Source organism: Momordica charantia (assembly GCF_013281855.1).
Source record: "Momordica charantia cultivar OHB3-1 chromosome 10 unlocalized genomic scaffold, Mcharantia_2.0 BLBB01000010.1, whole genome shotgun sequence".
NCBI lineage: Eukaryota > Viridiplantae > Streptophyta > Magnoliopsida > Cucurbitales > Cucurbitaceae > Momordica > Momordica charantia.
In genome coordinates, this window is record NW_028275158.1 from 9,387,749 (window position 1) to 9,408,778 (window position 21,030).

A 21,030-nucleotide genomic window follows, 5' to 3' on the forward strand; every position below is an offset into this window, starting at 1 on the left:
GGGATAATGTCTTCAGATAGCGAATATAAAGGAGCAGCTGTAGAGCATCGGGAAAACAGTGGCGTCGCCTTAGACGAACTTATAGATGCAAATGGAGGCAAACCCATACCAATTGCGTGGACCGCTGAAGCTCGCAAGCCTGTGGGATATCTTGCTAGTTTATTCAATAGTGAGATCGGTCATCTGACGCGCTGGAATGTACCTTTAGACATTACAAAGAAAAAAGATATTTTAGATCATACATATAATATCATCATTCAATTTTTGTTGGTAAGATTTGTTATTATGTATCTATTTATCATATAATTTGGTAAAATGAATGTGATGTTATCTATTTTCATTGGTTTACATATGCAGAATAAATTTGAGGTGGACCTTTATGTTAAACATCACTATGATTATATCAAGTACGAGATCGGGACCTGCTACAACGATTATCGACATCGCTTACATAGGTACTATCGTGATTTAAAAGATGCAGAAACGGCTCGACAACGACCCTATGGACAAATTACACCAGAAGTTTGGAATATGCTATGTGATAGATAGGAAACTAGTGAATGGAAGATAACTAATAACTGAAGTTGATTACTAATAATTAGAAATAGTGATATATATATATGTATGTATTCTTGTTGTAGGCAAAGTCAGCGAGAAACAAAGTTAGTTGGAGTAAATTACCCTTTAATCATCGCGCTGGCCCGAAATCATTTTTATCCCATCATGAAAACAAGGTACAAAGTTGTTGTTTCTGGTAGTATAATATATGCTTTGATTGTTATTATTATCAACTAACTTATTGCAATAGAAAAAGGATGATGGGACGTATTTGAGCCCTTTCGAGTTGTTCTTCGCAACACACTGCCATCCGACGAAAGGTTGGACCGATGAAGCCGCTCATCTTGCACATGTAAGTATTCATTTTAATAACATAAATTTAATGGTAATATTTAGTCAAAATTATAACTTAATATATTTATTGTGGTAGGAAAAAATGGTGGAGTTGGTGGAAAAAGCGAAGGAAGAAGATAAAGAATTAAGTGAGCAAGATGCGATGGAAACTGTGCTTGGAAAGTGATCATCGTACACGAAAGGGATGGGGTACGGTCCAAAGCCACCAAGTCAAAAACAAAGCAGGAGGATACTCACAAGAATATGTTCATGCTTTGGAGGCTAGACTAGCAAAAAATGAAGAGTTATTGCAAACTCAACGCCACGAAACCCAGAGGTTGTTTGAAATGCAACGTCAAGAATATGAAAGAAGTTTTGACAGTATGGAAGAACTTTTTCGAAGATTTACTAACGGAGGAGGAAGTTCATCATTGAACAAGGTAAAAAAAATTGTAATTTATGTATGTTTAGGTTTATGTATTTGGTGAAGTTTTAGATTTTGAGTATGATATTATTTTGATATTGTTCTTGGATCTTGATACTTTGATGTTGATGTGTTGATTGTGGGTGCTTTCGCTTGAACTATTGTTGGGAGCTTGAAATTTTGATGTTGTAGTTTGAGGAGGTGGAGTGTGCATTTGTGGGGAGGGTGTATTGATGTTGGAGATTGAAAAGGGGGAGGGAGAGGGGGAGGGAGAAGGGGGGAGGGGGGGGTATTGATAATATTTTTGTTGGAGGTTATGCTTTGATGCTATAGTTTGAAGGGTTGAGTATGTTTAGATTGGGGGTGTTTTTGCTTGAACTATTGTTGGGAGCTTGAAATTTAGATGTTGTAGTTTGAGGAGGTAGAGTGTGCATTCGTAGGGAGGGTGCATTGATGTTGGAGATTGAAATATGGGGTATGCATTTTTTTTGGTGATTTTGTTATGAATGAGCATTTGTATTGAATCTATGTTTGAGGTTATGCTTTGATGCCATAGTTTGAAAGGTTGAGTATGCATTGATCTTGAGATTGTAGAGTATTGAATCTACTTGGAAGTTTGAGACTTTGATGTTATAGTACGAGGGTCAAGTGTGTGGGGACGGTATATTGATTTTGTTATGAATGTGCATTTGTATTGAATCTATGTTTGGGTTTATGACTTTGGTGAAGTTTTATATTGTGGGTGTTTTTACTTGAACTATTGTTGGGGATTGAATTTGAGGAGGTGGAGTGTTGTAGGGAGGGTGCATTGATGTTGGAGATTGATGTATTGACTTTGTTACGAATGTATATTGTTAGAGATTTAATTGTTAAATGATTATACGTTAGTTTGTTTAAATTTGATGTTGGAGATTTAACTGTTGCATACCTATAATTATGTCGTTGGAACTTTGAATATTAAAGTTAGATTTCCTATTGTTAGTGTTTTTTTATGAAGGATTGTATTTTTAGTTTGCTAATAATGTTGCTCAAATGCAAATATTTGTGCAGGATTGAAAACATGATCTTCTCTGTTGATCGTGATGCTTGAAGATCTGAAAAAAATATGTAACGATGATCTAACGTACGTTTTCCTTATAGTGAATATGTACATTTCTTATTTATGTTGTCACATTGTACACATTGTGTTTAATTTTGAAATTTAATAAGATTTTATTTAATTCCTATTATCATTGCAGGAAGTAAGTAATATGGTAGAGTACATAGAAAAGTTGGAGTTTTTATTTGCTAGCGACAAAATACTGAAAGCGTTGCTATATTTAGCGACGAAATTGCATAACGTCACAATAAGAAAATAACAAAGGGGCTGAAATTTGTATGAAAAAAAAAATTTAGCGACGAAACATTTTCGCCACAAAACCAAACCAACGACGATTTCTATGGGTGATTTCTATTGCTTCAAGCGACGAAAACGTCATTTTCGTCACTGCAGAGACAAAACGTTTTTCATCGCTGCAGTGACGAAAATAATTTTCGTCGCAAAACTTTGTGACTCGCGCGGTTTCGTCGCTGACGTCCAGTAGCGACATTTATTCAGCGACAATACGAGTGACGTTTTACTTTTCGTCGCTGAACGTGTTTGGCGACGAAAGTACTGCTTCAGCGACAAAATATTTTCGTCGCCGAGTGTCATTTTTTTTGTAGTGCAACCTGGGCCACTCTCATCCATACAAATCAAAGGACGGTCCCTTATAGGCATGAGTACATAACTCGCTTACGATTAAGTTACCTGGTTATCCTATGAAATATTAATCTAGTTAGTTTACGGTGTTATAACTAAAGATTAATCATTTCGCAGTCCGATCTTATACAAACTCATTGTATAGGATACCCCCACACGCATGTCTCCACATGAACGACCTGGATATATCGTTTGTAACTATTACAAAGCGTGTCGTATCCATACTGTTACCAAGATAAGGTACCGAACCTTATCCACTAACCTTGGATCTTAGTTTATTGGAATACGAGTAATGCAAAGAAATAATAAAACAACTATTTGTTGAATAAATAATTTGTTCATAAATTACAAATACACGAGCTAAGGGCACAAAGTCCAACAAACACCACTAGTTGCTTCTTCAAAATTTGAGGTTCATGGTCATTCAATTTGTGTGCCACACTTAATGCGGCTGCAATTATATTTGAGTTACCGTACATGCTAGGTGGACGTATTATCTGTCCTTCTCTAACGATCTCTTGCAAGAGAGTATTTTGTTAGATTTAAAGGTTACTCAGAGGTTTCACCTTCAACTTGAACTTCTATTTCCTCTGTTTTAGTTTGAAAGTTTGTATTTTGAACATCAGTATTTCAGTCATTCAAACTATTAGAGACAGCTCCACCTCAATTGTTGATTTTTCCATTTCCTTTAGATCTGGTTGTTGGACTACTTGATACATGAACATTTTGTATTCTCTAAAGACCACATCTTTACTGTTTATGCATCTTTTATCAGTTGGATGCCAAAGTATATAACCTTTAACACCTTCTGTGAACCCCACAAAAATACATCTTATCGCCATTGGTTTTAATTTTCTCTAATTTACGTGTACATAACCAACACAACCAAAAACTTTAAGATTGTCAGTTTTGGAGGATGTTTAGTCCACTTCTCCTCAGGTGTCAGAAACTCATTTGCTGTATGGAGGCATCTATTTATGGTATAGACTGTATAAGATGCAACTTCAGCCTAAAATCTTTCAGGTAAGTTGGCATCTAAAAGTAAACATCTAACTCTCTTAATTATAGTTCTATCTAGACGCTCTACAACACTATTCTGTTGAGGTGTATATCTGACTGTCTTATGGTGAGTTATTCCATTTTCTTTACAGATTGAATCAAAATCCTCCCCAAAAAATTCGAGCCTATTGTTTGTTCTTAGATGTTTGATGAATCTTAATGTTTGATTTTCAGTTAATTTCTTCATTCTCTAAACTTTTCAGCAGCTTGATCTTTAGATTTTAAAAAGAGATCCAATATTTTTCTTGAAAAATCATCAGTAAATGTGAGGAAATAGCTTAAACCAATGAGTGATGGAGTTTTGTTTGGTCCCATAAATCTGAATGTACATAATCCAATACTGCCTTTGTGACATGATTAGATTTCTGAAAACTATGTCTTCTGGCTTTACCAAGTACATAATGTTGACAGAACATTAGTTCTTGACTCAGACCTTGTGGTAGAACTCCTTGCTTAGATAGCTCAAGTAGGCTTTTATTGCTTATATGAGAAAGACGCTTGTGCTATAAGTTTGCTCTAAATATTCTCTCTTATGTGGTAATAAGTGTTGTACCTGCTAATTCAATGCCTTAGATTACATACAGACCATTCACTTTTTCTCCTACAAGAACAGTTTTTGAGTCCTTTTTTACTTCAAATGTCCCTCCATGTCCACTGTACTCACACCCAATTACATCAAACGTATCGGGTGAAATTAAGTTTCTTTTAAGACCAGGGACATGTCTTACATTCTGCAATTGTTTTAGAGAGTCATCCTTAATTTTTAATGCTACTGTTCTAATTCCTACTAATTTGCAAATATTATTGTTTCCCTTGTAAACTTATCCACCATCTAATTCCTTATATATTCGAAACCATGACTTAGACGGTGTCATATGGTAAGAACAGCCAGAGTCTAAGTATCCAATCTCCATTTTTTTGTTTGTCACTTTGCTGTGCACTATGATTAGTACTGCCAACACATTAGAGTATGTAAATGCATGTTCACCAATTAATGCTTCAGCAAGTTTTGATTTATTGATTTTTCCATTCTGCTTTCTTTTCAAAAAAATAGCAATCATTTTCTAAATGTCCTTCTTTACGACAGTAGCTACATTTTATTCTTTCCTCCATCTTCCTGTTGAGTTTTTTATTCCTTCCATTTATTCTTATACTTGCCTTTAGCGAAGTGTCCCTCTGCACTGTAATTTTTCCTTTTTGTCTCCATCAGTTCCAATTCTTTTGTTTTGACGGTTGATACTATGCCATATGTAGTTATTGATTCTCTGCCATATTTTAATGCTACTTTGTCTTCTTTATATGCCTCTAGAAGTGAATTCAGCAAGATGAATGCCTCGTTTTCATCTCTTATTTTCTCTCCAGGGTTCTTGAAATTTGAAGATATCTTCTTGAATTCATTGAGATTCTCACTTAGAGATATTGAATTTTCCATTTTGTAAGTGAAAAATATTTCTCCCAAATAAGCCTTGTTAGGTAGGTCTTTTGAAAGAAAAATGGTATCTAATTTGTTCCAGATTTCATAAGCTGTTTTGAAGTCGATTACCTGTCGCATAATATTATCACTGAGATTAAGGATAATCGTTCCATAAGCTAGCTCCTCCATGGTTTCTTTTTCTTCGGCAGTCATCGACTCAGGCAGTTTTGCTCGATCAAGAATAGCCTTTGATGACGATTTTGATGCTTTTTGTTGTCCAAGAAACGCTTTTATCTTGAATTTCCATAACTCAAAGTCGCCCTTCCCATCGAACTTGTCAATCTCAAATGCCATAGATTTTCTTCTTTTGCTAAAATAGATGGTTTATTTCTTCTTTTGTTAAAATAATTTTCTGCTGTCAAAGCTTTGATACCAAATTGTTACCAATCTTCGAGATTTATTCTTGTTTGGAAGTTCAAGAAGTAAAGAAGAAAAAAATGGGAGGAAGAAGAGACTCACGATTTAGAGTGGTAAAGCCAATTTTGGCATACATTCACTCTAAGGCGATGATATTCATATTTTCACTTATTATTTTGGGAGAGAAATTACAAAATTGAATCAACTACTTTAGGGAAATTGGGATTTTTGACCCCTTTCAATAACCACTTTGGACTTTTGACCCCCTTTTGATTTTTACCTATTTATGACCCATCCACCTCAGATTTTTGACCTCTCCCCTTATTTTGCTTTGTAAAATTACCAAGTTACCCTCAATTTAAAAAAAGAAATCAAACCCAGCCCTCCCCTCCTTTCCCTCCCTGTCTCGGTCCTTCCTCTCCCTCATTCACTATCTTGTTGTCCATCCCAGTCTTCATCCCGGTCTCTCCCTCACAACCAGAAAGTTCATCTCCGTCGTTTCTTCTTCGTCTCTATCAGAGCTTTCCCCCTTCCCTAATTGAGGTAATTTTTCTTTCGAACTCGTGATCTTATTGTAAATGATTTTCTACCTTTTTTTTCTTCGTTCTTTGCGTGGGTGTGAATGATTTCAACCTTCGGCTCTATCTGAAGTAGCCAAGGTTATTATGAAGTTTGATTTATTGTTGCTTCCATTGTTTTGTTTTAATTTTTGACTTTCAGGGTTTCATCTCGGCTTTAAGCCCGGTGGATTTAGGACCGGGATGAAACCCTGAAAGTCCATTCCAGAAGGATGGACTTTCTGGATTCCATCTCGGGCCTCATCCCGGTTCGAAATAGACCCGGGATGAAGACCGAAATGGTATCCAGAACGACCATCCTTCTTTCTGGATTCTATCTCGGGCCTCGTCTCGGTCCATTTCGGACTGGGATGAGTCCCAAGATGGATTCAAGAAGGATGGTTAGACTTTCTGGAATCCATCTTGGGACTCATCCCGGTTCAAAATGGACGGGGACGAGGCCCGAGATAGAATCCAGAAAGTCCATATCTTGTACTTCGACTTTCTAGATTCCATCCCAGGCTTCAACCCGGTCCGTTTCTAAGCAATATTGTTTTGTTTTGTTACAGGAGACATGGATATGACACTTAAGATCAACCAAGACGACTGGTTCCCGGCCGCGCTGTCAAATCTCGCTCACGTAAGGAAAACCTGTTCTCGTCTTAAGGCTAGGTTAACTCCCTCTCAGTTAGACATGTTTAGTCAAACATGTTTTGGTCCGATTTTAGGGATGAACGTTGTATTTAACGGTTCGTTGCTCCATCACCTGTTGCTTAGAGAGGTGGAGGAACCTAGAAACGACCTCATTAGCTTTAACCTATTCGGGAATAGGGTCTCTTTTGGGAAGCGGGAGTTCGATCTAATAACCGGTCTTAGACACACCATGAATAGGCTAGACGAGGATGTTCATAACCGGAGACTTAGAATTCTGTATTTTCAAGACAAGGCGAGTGTGAAGTGTTCGGAGTTGGAGAAAATTTTTTTAGAACACACATTCGAAAATGACGAGGACGCTGTGAAGATTGCTATAGTGTACTACATAGAGCTTGCCATGATGGGCAAGGAAAGGAAGCAGAAAATGGACACGAGCCTCCTTGGGATTGTGGATCGGTGGGAAGTTTTCTGTGATTATGACCGAAGTTCAATGATTTTTGAAAGGACTCTCTGGAGCTTGAAGAACGCTCTGAAGGACAAGGTCGAGGCGTACAAACAGAAGGTCGCTATAGACTCGAGCCATGTTGAGACGTATAGCTTGTATGGGTTTCCATACGCTTTTCAGGTTAGTGAAATTTAAATGTAATTTATTATATATTTATGTACCTGTGAAATACCGTAGAGTCTAACTTAACGTGACTGCAGGTTTGGGCATACGAGACAATATCAACCTTGTCGACTCGAGTAGCATTGAGGCTGAATGACGATGCTATTCCTCGTCTACTTAGATGGTCCTGCACCTATTCGCGTGCTTTTAATGTTTTGGAGCGAGAGGTCTTCGAGAACGTCAAGGTGAGTACAACATGTTCTTATTGTTTTTAGTATTTAATATTAAAATTGACCTAACTATTTGTGTTATACAGTCGAAGGTTGTAGTTCGTTTGGAGGCGACTGATGTCGAACGACAGCACATGGCTCGCGTTATGCATCCACCAGTGGCCCCTGTCGGACCTCCTGGACCCACAAAACTTGCTACAGAACCACTGGCTACTACTTCCACCGCTCAGAAGTCTCCCGTTACTAGTGAGGTTGGGGATCTAGTTGAGCTCGATGATGTAGCAAAGGATGCTTCCCCACTGGTTGATCGTGTAACAGAAGATATTATTGGGACCGATGGAGGACAAGATCAATTGTTGCCACAGAAAGGGACGGAGAAGAAGAAGAAGAAGTCGAAGCATAAGTGGAGTCGAGAGCTGCGGAGGCTCGGCGACAGAGTGACGGCCATTGAGACAACTCTGACGGGCATGACGACTGACATAAAGGACATAAAGAAGTTTATGAAGAGGCTAACAAAGGTAAGGGTTATTGTATTGTATTATCTGAATTTCTTGTTCACATCCGTATATTTATAATTTTTATTACGTAGGTTATGTCGAAGGGCCAGAATAAATATGATAGAAGGGGCGGTGTGCCGGATCAGGATGGTTCTTCGGGTGGACGTGATCCAAGTGGGCGTAACGAGGAGGATATGGACATGGATGAGGATCCGAAGACAGGGAAAGAGCCGAAGACAGGGGACGAGCCAAGGATGGACGAGGATCCGAAGACTTGTGAAGAACCCACCGACGTTCACGAAAGTGATGTGGAGATGGATCACGCTCCTACCATTGTTGGAGCTACCCAGGAGGTCCCAAGTGGCCACTCTAGTCCGGTCGACGTAATTGAGGTATTTCTGTAACGATACTAACTTTTTTACGTTAACCTAACTTTATTTACTTAAAACAAATGTTCGTCCATTTTTAGGATCTTACTCTAGGTACGTGCGCCAGTGATGGGGAGGCAAAGTCAATTTTCCCAAAATACAATGTATTAGTCCTTCTAATAAATTTTTGTTTGAGATACATAAATGTCTACATATTACAACGTAAATAGCCATAATATTGCTACACAGTCTTTAGTGGTTCGCGACAAGTTTTACGATTGTGTCCCGACGTACCACATCGACTGCACTTGCGCGGTGGACAGACCTCGCCTGTGGAAGGAATCCTCACCGTCTATCGCCGTCCAACCCTAACGACCTTCTTCGGTGGTTGAACATCGATATTCACAAACCCCGGAGAACTCTTCCATGTTGAGGATGAACCCACTGGAAATATTGGTTCTGCATACGCCAACATCCAGCTGTTGACCGTGTACGCCTCATCGCATAGTGTGTACGGATTTATGCTACGAGAACAGGCTGCAGCAATAGCATGGGAGCACGGGACTTTAAAATAATCGAACTCCCGACAAGTACACGTCTGCGATTGCAAGTCAACGTCCCCATTGAGGTTCCCATCGCGTACCTCAAAATTAAACTGGTCGATGTTCATAACAATGTGTCTCCGTGCATTATCCGAAGCTTCGGCAATCATTTCCTCTGCGTAGTCAGACAACGTACTCTGACGTGAAGAAGCAAGCGTCCGACGTTCGTAGAACCACCTCTGCAACACACCTCTGATATGATCAAGTAATGCGGTGACTGGCAACTTACGTGCATGCCTAAAAAGGGCATTAACGGACTCTGCAATATTGGTGGTCATTTGTGAGTATCTTAGTTTCGTCTGAAAGCAGCGAGCCCATCGTTCCTTTCCTATAGCTTCCACATATTCCCTCACTCCTGGGTGTGCGCACAGTTGGACCCAGTTCTCATTGAAATATGACTCGCGACATGCCTTCGCAGCCTTAAAAAATAATTCCTCCAACTCGGACGTTTTAAATTTGGCCAGCAAGTTCATCTTTAGATGATGTATACAAAAGCAATGAAATGCAGTAGGAAATACCTCATCAATCGCTTTACAGATGGCGGCATGTCTATCAGAAATGAAGACCAAATTCTGAACGGTGTCGACAACACTCTTCAATTGAGCCATAAACCATACCCATGATGCGACGCTCTCACTCCCAACTATTGCAAAAGCAACTGGGTATATTTGGTTATTCGCATCAATAGCAGACGTAGTTAGTAATACACCTCCGTACTTCCCTTTAAGGTGTGCCCCGTTAATAACCAAAACTGGTCGAATGCAACACATAAAACCTCTAATTGATTGACCCATGGCCATGAAGACATATTTGAAGTACTTGCTATCATCCAACTCCAATTCAAATATAGTACCTGGGTTCATGATTTTCATGGCTTCCCCATAAGCGGGTAGTAGCCCGTACGATGAAGCTGGATCCCCTCTGATAAGTTAGAGTGCTTCTTCGCTCGAACGCCAGGCCTTGTCGTAACTCACATTTACACCGTACTCCTCACGAATATCTTGGATGATGTCCTTCGGCCTGTACGTGCGAGAAACATCAGTAAACTTTGATTGTACTAGATGACCGACCACCCAACTCTTCGCCTGATGATGATCCTGTTTCATAAGGGCACCATTGCAATTAGAATGGACTGCGATATATTTCTTTATCTTAAACAGGTTGCAATCTCTAATCTCAGTGGCTCTAAGTCGCCACGTGCAAGTAGGATCGACGCATCGCAGCAAGTATATTTTCGGCGTAGACTTCTTCACTCGAAATTGAAAGTTCTTCCGCAATGCAAGTAAATGCATTTTCATAACTAGTTCCTTCTTCGAGTCGAATACATCACCCTCCTTAACATCATTGGTCCCAGCCGATTGGACCATGGCTTGCAATCTATCAGCTTCTGACTGACCGGTGAGTCTATTGCTTGACGTTTCATGGACGGCATCTACAGGATATTCAGCCATTGTATTATGAATTGTTACATCTTCATGCTCATGTTGCACATCAAGTCGATCACTGGCGTGCTCATTTCCATATTCCCTTTCGTCGTCTCCTTCTTCCGTGTCGGTCATTAGACGATATGATTCATCATTATCTTCATCCATATTTTCACTTCCATTCCACAAGCCAGACACATCTCAATCATATGCCCTATCATCTCCCAAATTACAAGGAACAACATTTGACCCTAACGGTGCGAGAGATGCTATATCGTGACCAATATGACCAAAGTAGGGGGTGGTGGGCGGGAAAAAGAGGGGTTCGACGACGAGGACGGAACTGACGAACTTGAAAATGAGGGTCTCGGAAATAAGGTTTTGCAAATGGGGGGCACAAGCTGAGGAAATAGGAACATTGGACACGTGTTGGCCTAAATAATATGGGAAAGAAGGCATGTACGGTTCATTCTGATGTACCTTCTTTGGCACGGTAGATATGTATAGCGGCAATTCAGAGACATCTTCACCAGTCAAGAAGAAAGTCAGGTCATCGTCGTCAGTTATTTCCATTACACAAACTTTCGCCTTAAAATTATATACACGTCTAATTATGATATCTTCCTGTAATGGATTTATACTACTTAGCCTACATACATGTCCTAGAAATTCAGCATAAGTGATTTTACTATCCACAGTCAATCCTTTTGTACGACCACCCACGTAATCCTTTTCAATATCTTTCATTCTCCACCGAATGATATAAAAACACGAGACATCCTGCAAATAGACCAAAACACTATAATTAAATACAAATCAATAAATTTACAAACAAACAAGAAAAATTCAAGATTTATATTGCATGGTCTCGGTCCCTATCCCGGTCCCGGTCCCTATCCCGGTCCCGGTCCCAGTCCCAATCCCGGTCCCGGTCCCAGTCCCAATCCCGGTCCCGGTCCCAATCCCTATCCCGGTATACCCCAGTTTATCCCCATCTCGGTCCCGGTCCCGATCGTATCTGGACATGAAGGACCGGGCTTGAGTTTACCTTCTATCTCGGTCTCAAACCCGTTTCTAAATTTCATCCCGGTACCAATCCCGGTCCAAGTTATATTCTAGACTTCATTTCTGTTTTCCGTAAAATAACGTTTTTTTCTAGAAAAATGATAAAATTTGTATCATTACAAGTTTGAAGAAGTACAATATTCTAAAATGATGAAATGGACATACCTATATTGTGAAAACAATGGATTCGAGATAACGGATTATGTGGGGACCGATCGATTGGATAATGTGGGCCAACAATCACGTGGAGAAAATCTTGAGTATTGGAAAAAAAAAACGTGACTTGCGTGTGTGTGGTGATTTGGAGTTGAAAAAACAAAGTGAGAATTGTTAAGTTGGTCGTTGGTGGGTTGGTTGGAAATTTATTATATCATAAATGCATTTATTATGAAATGAGGGCAATTTAGTCAATTTACAAAGCAAAATAAGGGAGGGGTCAGAAATTTGAGGTGGAGGGGTCATAAATAGATAAAAATCAAAAGGGGGTCAAAAGTCCAAAGTGGTTATTGAAAGGGGTCAAAAATCTCAATTTCCCACTACTTTACACAGTTAATCAAAGGGCTATTTATATGAATGCCCTTATTCCTGACTACTACAGCAATTACCCCTAACTTACAGTAGGTTTCATCCACGGTAAATTTTTCACAAGGTTTTGATATTTCCAATTTGGTCCTTCATCAAATAGGAAATTATTTCATGGTATCTATACATTTTACTCATAGTCATTTTATAATCACTCTCTTAAACCAAAACTTACACATAATTTGCACTCATATGTTCATATTTGTGAATGAGGTAGTTGTTGGTAAATAATTGCTATATAGGTAAACTGAATAACATTACCAAACAATTTATAACATAACTGACTACAAACAATTACATATCTTGACAACTTGATTAACACCAAAACTTGATAAATATAGTCGAGACACACTTCATTAGCGTTGACCTGAAGACAACCATTCGCTCTGTACAAGTTGCTAGCAGTACAACGATCGTCAGCATGATACAATAACTAACTCCAGTAGGATTGCAACCTCGAAGTACTGGCTCCAGTAGGATTGCAACCTCGAAGTACTGGGATTTGACAGAACTTTGAGATACTTACTCTCAACACAAACAGGAACAAAAGAAGAGAGAATTTTTTAAGAAGAGGAAAAACTCAAATGAGAATACTTGATATCTCAAATGAGGAAATCACAACTATATATGTACAAACAAGTAACCCCTCGCACAATTTAGAAACTTAACATAAATGTAATCATTTTTTGCAGAGGTAAACAAAATCGACAAACAACTCTTTATTTAAACATATAACTAGCTTCAATTTTAGTAAAATGAAGAAACATAACAACTAAAGAAATAAACAAACAATTGATAAACAAAATGGAAAAAAATTCACAACGTGTATGTATGGTTTGAAATGTTGATGTCGACGAAAATGTCGAGGTTCTAATTTACGGATATGTCCCTCAATAATCTCCTTATTTCTTATTTTCTCTTTGATTTCTTCTATTATCACTAGGGTTTCATTCTCATAGCCAATAGTCACTTAATCGGTTTCTAAACAACTTCGAAGTCGATCTTGGCCTATTCGTTGTCATGCATGTTTTATCCAAACTTATTCAGGAACACACGATTAGAGTAAATAATTATTGAATAACTTTTTAAATAGAATAATTTAAAAGTTAAATATGGGTTAGTCTTTAATATTTTTATTTATTTATTTAGTTTATTGTTTTAAAAGTTTTAATTTAATCGGTAATATGTTTCTAATTATACAGTTTTATGGGTGAAGCTTAACAACATAGTATTAATAATTGATTAAGCCACTAGTAGAGGCATAAATAATAGGTGAGGTCTTAATTCCTTCGGGGAAAAAAAAGGTGAGGTCTTAAAAAAAAAAAATAATTGAAAAGAAAATAGTAATTCAGAAATTAGAAAAATGAAGCGAAATTTACGTGATAATTGCTTGCTCAAAGCCCATAACTAAGCGGGAGTATAAGAAGGCTTGGGCCCTGTTCGTATGAGAAATTAGACGGCCCAGAAAACTTTTTTCTGTGGGCCGAAAAGAAAAAAGATACAGAAAAATGAGATTAATTTGGAGATGCGGGGTATCGATCCCCGTACCTCTCGCATGCTAAGCGAGCGCTCTACCATCTGAGCTACATCCCCATTTGATATATACAATGATATAGTTAATTTGTTAGTTATATTTTAATCTCAAAATTGATGGATTAAAAAATATTGGTTAAAATACTAGTCCATATAATTTAAGTTTTGGTTCATTTTGGTCTTGTATTTTTTACTTTGGTTTATTATGGTTCTTGTACTTTCAAAATGTTCGTTTTAGCCATTGCACTCTTAAAAAGTAACAATTTTGGTCACTTAATTTTATTTTTAATCTTATTTTTTTTATCACAATTTACAACATTATACTCAATATTTCTTGAAATGTAATCATTATTTTATATTAAAACACTTTCAAATTTGTGTTAAAAAGTTTACCAATAAAGACTGAAATGATCACTTTTTTAAAGTACAAATATTATCAAAACGAACCCCTTGAAAACACGATAACTAAAATGAACAAAAGTTGAATTTATAAATTCCAACATGAAAGTTGAAGTACCAAAATGATTCAGAGTTAAAGAATATTGTAACAAGAATTTTGTGGCCTATTGTTCATAATAGAGCCTATACTTCTATTCTAGCTAGTCTAGAAAAGGTAGGAAAAAGGAAGTAACTCAATTGAAAGGGTGAACATTTATACTTTGGTGTAGTTTCCTCTCCACTTATCCTTCATCATTATTATTTTTATTTTTTGTTTATTTATATTTATTATTCCTATTGAAGATTTGAATATATAATTCACCATCCTTCAAATTCTCTCTCTTTTTAGTGGGGAATGAGTAAATATATATATATATTTCAATTTTGAGGTCATTAGGTGCATTGGATAGAAACCTTTGAATCTCCTTTAAATGTTAAGAGTTGGGACCAAATCCCATGACAATTATAAGTAAAAAGGATTACAAATTTATAATAAGAAACTTTTGGAATAGTATAAATCAAAAACCAAATGAATGTAAACCAATGATCATCACTTGATTTGAGGTTATAAATGAAGTTGCATACCAAACAATATTCACTGTATAAACTGAAAGTATATATTTGTATTCCCATTCATATATAAACTTGGTCAGCAACATACACATATCTGATCAGATGCATCCATGCCTTTTAGTTCATCACAAAGCAGATGTAAATTATATGTGTTTGAGTCGAACATTTTCATAAGGAGACAGTTGCTCAACTTCTTATACATCTTCAGAATCTTTGTTCTTTGATTCAGCACTTTGATTGGCTTCCAACTTGGGAATTTTTACCTCGATAACCATGTCGTTTTTGACACGCGCCTCCATTCTCCGCCAATCAGCATCGTCGGGCAACTCGAGCCGCCGAACATATCCATGCTCCCACCAGTTGACACTTCGCCAGTCGATGATCGTCTTGCTTTCCCTCTGCTGCTGCTGCTTCAACTGACCACTTATCTCTAAGACCTTCCCATTCTCTATGAAGATCTGCATTGTGTTTCTCACAGCTTCTGTTTTTGTCAAATTTTTGCTTTGTGTCAATGAAACATATCACCCAAGTTTTGTACCATAAGTAGCAACAGAATTGAAGGCCTTGGGAATGTCTTTTTAAATGTAGTTGATACATAATTCACCATTAAAATCTATTCTCTCTTATCATCCTTTCAACTTCAACACTCTCTGCAAAATAAATGTTTGAGAATGCTTTTAACTATGATAGAAGTTAAAAAGCACTTCCTACGAAAAATATATATCTGTATTGACTATTATTTATCATCCATTACAAAAATCTATACTTAAAATGCTTAAAAAAAATTAAAAGATTTTGGGTGGAGGGTGCTTTCACTAGAAACAGTACTGCTGTTAAAATTATTAAAGAATGCTTAATATAAAAGTCTCAATTGTTTAATTCTGGTATTTCAAAAATGCTTTTGATCCAGCTAGAACTATTTTTGAAAGATTAATATTTACGTAACAAGTATTTCTCCAATGGATAAATCACTAAAAATGAAAATAATTATAAATACAAACCAAACAAATTAAGTGAGAGATTAGTAAGAGTAATAACAATAGTTTTGGGCTCTTGAGACTTGAAGTAGGAACGTGGTTATTGAAGTTTCAAAAAGACCTAGGTCATTGAGATTTGAAATGATTCTAAGTAGTTATTATTGAGCTCCCCTAACCGTTTGTTGATTAAGGTTAAGATGACGTAGCGGTTAAATTGTTGATTGTACCTATTGATTTGACAAAATATATTAATTTAATAATATATTTGTGGTGACAGGACTTTCTTTCTCTTTTCTTCTTCTCTTCCTCTCTCTTTCTCCTACCACACTGCCAATCGTTTCTCTCCTGGCTCGTCACCCCCTCTTTGCTATGCTATCGTTATTATTGGTGTATCGTCAAAGGATGCTTGTTCCTCGTCAAATCAGATATAAGGGATGCTTCTCATCCCAAATTCAATGAGGAACACCCTCGTTTCAAACACTCTTCCTGAATCTTCTAGATTTAGAACGAGTAATATTCCTAATTGAATCGCTTCTAGATATGGAATCAGGGTTTCTCTCATAAAAGAGAAATGATGGGTACTTATTTATTCCATATTCAAAGGGGAACACCCCGTTTTAAACGCTCTTCATCGAATATTTTAGATTTGAAACAAGTACCATTCCTCATCGGACCTTGTAGATTTGAAATGAAAGTTTGTCTGTGAGGGTGACGATATAGAGAGAGATGACAGGTGTTGGCAACATTCATAAGAAAGGGAAAAAGAGAAGCTAAATTAATCAAATAGGAATGACTCTTATAAGATCCAAAAATGGGGTGGTTGAGAGGCGAGGAGGGAGATCGAGAGTGACCGCCAAACAACCCCTACGCACGGGGCAGGCAGCACCACCTACAATCCTCTCATGGGCGTTCGGTAAAGCAATCGGGAAACTGAATCACGCGCAGTGCATCAGCGTTTCTTTGTTGAGGTCCACACGGGGGAAACGCTGGCAAAATACCCCAAATTTTAAACAGGTTTAGGGTTTGGGTAAGCGCGTGCAGTTCCCTTCCCGCCACCCCCGAAGTTGCTTTCAAAATTGATTCTCCTCCAATTTAAAAAGCTTACCGAGTTGTGGTTCTTTCGATGTGGGAAATGCCCGTGCTGTGAATCAGATTCCTTCGATATTTATTTGTTCTTTTTTAATGTAAAACAAATTTGACTCCTCTTACTATTTCTATCTCATACCAAAAAAAAAAAAAAAAGATATGTTTGAGATCTTTAACTAATTTTTGCAAACTAAGCCCAACAATTTTACTTTTTGGTTTTTTCTTTAAAAATTACATTTTATAAAAAACTATTTATACCCGTGGTATTAAATTTCTGTCGACATTTCCATCGATATTTTCATGTATGATAAATCGACATAACTATAATATTACAAAAAAAATGGACAAAATATGAAAAGTATTAACAAAATCTCATCAATATAGACATGATATTAATATTAATTATTTTTAACTGATTTAGAAATGATGAAATGGTTATTTGTTGATTTAAATAGTTTTTACGAATTTTTTATTTTTACAACTCTTTTAGAAATACTTATCCATATCTACATTTTATGATGTTTTTATTGACATTTTCATGAAATTGAAATCTCGAAATTAACTATCGAAATTTAAAACTTTGTTTATTCCTCGTTTGTTATTTTACTTTTTAAAATACTTTTAAATAATCTTTGTTAAGTTTCTAATTACACTTAAAGATTTTTTTTAGGTGGGAGTAAGCTAGATGAATAAAATTTAAATTGATTTTTTCTTTTCCTAAACCACACTCTTATTTTATTTAGTTGATATATTTTGCCACTTCTTATTGCACATGTTTTTTCTCATCAATCCCTCCTACACACACTCTCTTCTTAGTTTCTCTCTTATAGATCTCTTTTTATTGTCACTCTCTTCAAATGACATTTTCTTTCACTAATCTTGATTCATCTATAGTTAGTGATCTTTTTATGCAATTTTTTTTTTCACTAACGTCTCTCAATACCTATTTTCTTTCACTTATTTCATTCATTTATTCATTTTTATTTTATAATTTCAATGATTTTATTTTTAATTATCCAAAGTCAGTCCAAAAACTCTTCTAATTATACATAAAACATACTCTTCTAAAATAATCTCTCAAGTGGCAAAGAAAAGTACCTGGTAATTCTGCCTGGAGAACATATTCTTGATCAATCTGAAACCAATCGATCGTTGATTTTCCTGAGTTGCGGAGGTTGGACAATAACAAATCCGACTCAAACTCCCACAGCGGAAAAGCATCAGCTGGATCGAAGAACTTTCCGAACAGCAATGGACTGAACAACGAGCCATCGCCGAATACCTTTTGCACAACCGGATTAGCTTGCCCTAGAAATCTTCTGAAAGCTTCTTCTCCCAAAGAAACACTCCATTTTGATGGAGTATGGTCTTCTCTGTGAACTTCTAGTTGTTTTGAAGTGGCCATTGCCAAAGTGAGTAGTTCTGCATAGAGAAATTTGAAGTGTTGGGAGGTATATTATAGTGTAAAGAGAAGGGTTTTGAGAAAAGCTATGCAGAGGACAAATGCTTTGGGAATATTTGGAGGGCTGTAAAGATAATTGGAATATTTCTTCTTTTTTTGGTTATTGGTAAGGTGATAATATTGTGGCAGGCAGATTAATTTATTTGGTTTGCAACTTTGCCCTAGATGCCATTGGATATATGTAAAAAATTTTACCTTTATGAGGAAGACAAAGACAGCTCCTAGCAAGTTCCAAATCAAGTAGAATATGTTGTCATTGTCTTTCAAATGCAAACTCACATCACTCTTTGGTCCAAGTCAATTTGGTTAATTCGTGTTCATCGATAAAAATCGAAAAATGATTCTCGGTTGGTCAATTTTTCAAGTCATGTAATTTAATTGGTTCAGAGATATATTGTCATTTGTCTGTTAATTAATACAAACTCTTATATTACCTTTAGCCTTGATTGATTTGGTTTTTACACTGACAATTGAATGTGTTTATTCGATTTAATCAAACACAATATATTCCATAACGATTTTTTTTTTTTCAGTATGTTCTTCAAAAATAACTTAAATTTTAGTAGTTTTCTTCATTTTTTAGCTTTTGCCTTTTAAAAAATTATTGAAATCTTAGATAAATAATTAAAACAAAATAAGTTTTTAAAAACTACTCTAATTTATATTTCTTTGTTTCAAATTTGGCTATAAGATTTCACAACTATTTCTTTAAAAAATTAGAATAGAAAAACAAAGAAAATTATTCCTAATAAACATGATTTTTGTAAATTTGACTATTTATAGCTAATAACAAAAATATTAGCTATAAATAGTCAAATATTTTGGGCTCGATCTCTTATTTTTCTTAAACAAAGCCATGTCAGTTTACTAATAATTTTTGTCCAAAAAAAAAAGAAAGAAAAAAAGACCCGACCCGACCTGGCATGCTTGCAACTTGAATCTAGCACACATGAATTTGGTTTGCATAGGTAATTATTGGAAGATTTTTTTATAAGTAGAAATGGAAGTTTTCGATGGGTTTAAAGGAGATTCTAATCCTCTAAATTTTATGTCAATCATTTGACGTAGTTTTTGTTTGTTTTTCAAAGATGATGAATCTTCTTCAGGCGAAAGATGATAAGAAGGATGGAAGACAAAAGTCACAATGCTCGAATCGATACAACATTTCTGACTTAAATTTAGTCCACACGAACGTTATACCTTCGTATTCTTCCTTTATCTACCTATCAAATTTACATTTTTTTTTAGTTTCGTGTTGAATCATCTATGAACTAAAAATTTAAGCGGGTGAATGAATGTAAACTTAATCGTCTTTTATAAATATCTAACACTTTTATTTAATAACTATGGGTGGATTGTTTTGTTTACTTATAATTTGATTGATGAACTAAATTATGATGAAGGAAAAACTAAATTTTCATTTCAAATCTAACGCTACTATAATAAATTGCACTTAAAAAAATCCACATTCCTCTAGTTATAAAGGTAATAGAGGAGTTCAAATGTTCGACAAAAAGATAGAGCTATACCCATGCCAGTAAAAATAGATTACATGTTGGTCGGTGAATTATTATAATTTTTGTTTGGGAAAGGGAATTATGTGTAAATCAACTATTGTCACACTACTTAAAAAAAACTATTTTGTTACATAGAATACAACCATTTTTAAATTTTAATTACTATTATCAAAATCAATTATGATATTTGTAATTATTTTATGTAATAATATATTTTACAAAATATTGTAGAAAAAAAATACCCATTTAAATTTTCCTATGCAAGATCATTTTTAAAACGGGCCTTTAATCATAAAGATTAAACTTTCTTGAAAATTTGGTAAGTGGAATCAATTTCCATCCTCTCTTTGTTTTTATGGGTTTATTTTTTTCTTTTATTTTTAAGAGGTCTTCTTTTAATAAAAAGCTGTGGGAAAGGAATATATATTATGGGTGGTGTTTGTATCTTATCTTTTCTTTTTAAGTACAAACATTCCATATTCTTTTTTTTTTTTTTTTTTTGACTATTCAGTCGCAATGTGAAGCTTTTTTTTTCTTTTTCTTTCTTTCTTTTTCTGCATTTTTCTTCTAAATGGAATTGGCATCTTTGAGAGTTTCCTTTTATAATTATTATTATTATTATTATTTTCTTCTTCTTTTCCTTAAAGCAATATTGGAATATGCTTGTTTAGTGTATTGAGTTTTCAGCTCTAAAAATTCCAGTGTCACATTGGGAGGAGGAGGGGCATTCAAAATTCTTGTTCAAACCTCAACTTTTTGACAAGTGAAAAATATCTGCCATTTGTTGCAAATAGATATGTTGTTTCTTTTTTTTTTTAAATTTTTTTCATTGATTTTTTGTATTTTAAATTTCAATCATCATGATTGAATCTTTATGTATTAAGAAGTAGGTTGAGATGAATCGAAATTTAG

General features: G+C 35.8%; 2 protein-coding genes and 1 non-coding gene across 3 annotated transcripts; 1 reads left to right on the top strand and 2 right to left on the bottom strand.

The window, feature by feature from the left end:
- Window positions 1-740: 740 nt before the first annotated feature.
- LOC111022110 (uncharacterized) lies at window positions 741-13,235 on the top strand. The gene is made up of 8 exons (XM_088118567.1): window positions 741-910; window positions 989-1,331; window positions 2,366-2,438; window positions 7,073-7,782; window positions 7,863-8,009; window positions 8,081-8,512; window positions 8,584-8,883; window positions 12,874-13,235. The coding sequence occupies exons 4-8, from the start codon at window positions 7,078-7,080 to the stop codon at window positions 12,901-12,903; spliced, it is 1,614 nt and encodes a 537-aa protein (XP_087974693.1). The 5' UTR covers window positions 741-910; window positions 989-1,331; window positions 2,366-2,438; window positions 7,073-7,077; the 3' UTR covers window positions 12,904-13,235.
- Window positions 13,236-14,052: 817 nt separating this feature from the next.
- Window positions 14,053-14,125, bottom strand: TRNAA-AGC (transfer RNA alanine (anticodon AGC)). Its single transcript has one exon. It is a non-coding gene; the product is annotated as a tRNA-Ala (tRNA).
- A 981-nt stretch (window positions 14,126-15,106) lies between these two features.
- Window positions 15,107-18,621, bottom strand: LOC111022088 (HSP20-like chaperones superfamily protein). Its single transcript, XM_022299252.2, has 2 exons — window positions 18,238-18,621; window positions 15,107-15,557 (listed from the first exon to the last, which is right to left on the bottom strand). The coding sequence occupies exons 1-2, from the start codon at window positions 18,542-18,544 to the stop codon at window positions 15,271-15,273; spliced, it is 594 nt and encodes a 197-aa protein (XP_022154944.1). The 5' UTR covers window positions 18,545-18,621; the 3' UTR covers window positions 15,107-15,270.
- Between the last annotated feature and the right edge of the window lie 2,409 nt (window positions 18,622-21,030).

Excerpts from the sequence above, each read along its gene's own strand:
- LOC111022110 (XM_088118567.1), top strand. The coding sequence starts at position 7,078 with ATGGATATGACACTTAAGATCAACCAAGACGACTGGTTCCCGGCCGCG. Across the intron at positions 7,783-7,862 it reads GGTTTCCATACGCTTTTCAG|GTTTGGGCATACGAGACAAT; the intron begins GTTAGTGAAATT and ends ACGTGACTGCAG. Across the intron at positions 8,513-8,583 it reads TTATGAAGAGGCTAACAAAG|GTTATGTCGAAGGGCCAGAA; the intron begins GTAAGGGTTATT and ends TTTATTACGTAG.
- LOC111022088 (XM_022299252.2), bottom strand. The coding sequence starts at position 18,544 with ATGGCCACTTCAAAACAACTAGAAGTTCACAGAGAAGACCATACTCCA. Across the intron at positions 15,558-18,237 it reads TCTCCAGGCAGAATTACCAG|AAGCTGTGAGAAACACAATG; the intron begins GTACTTTTCTTT and ends TGACAAAAACAG.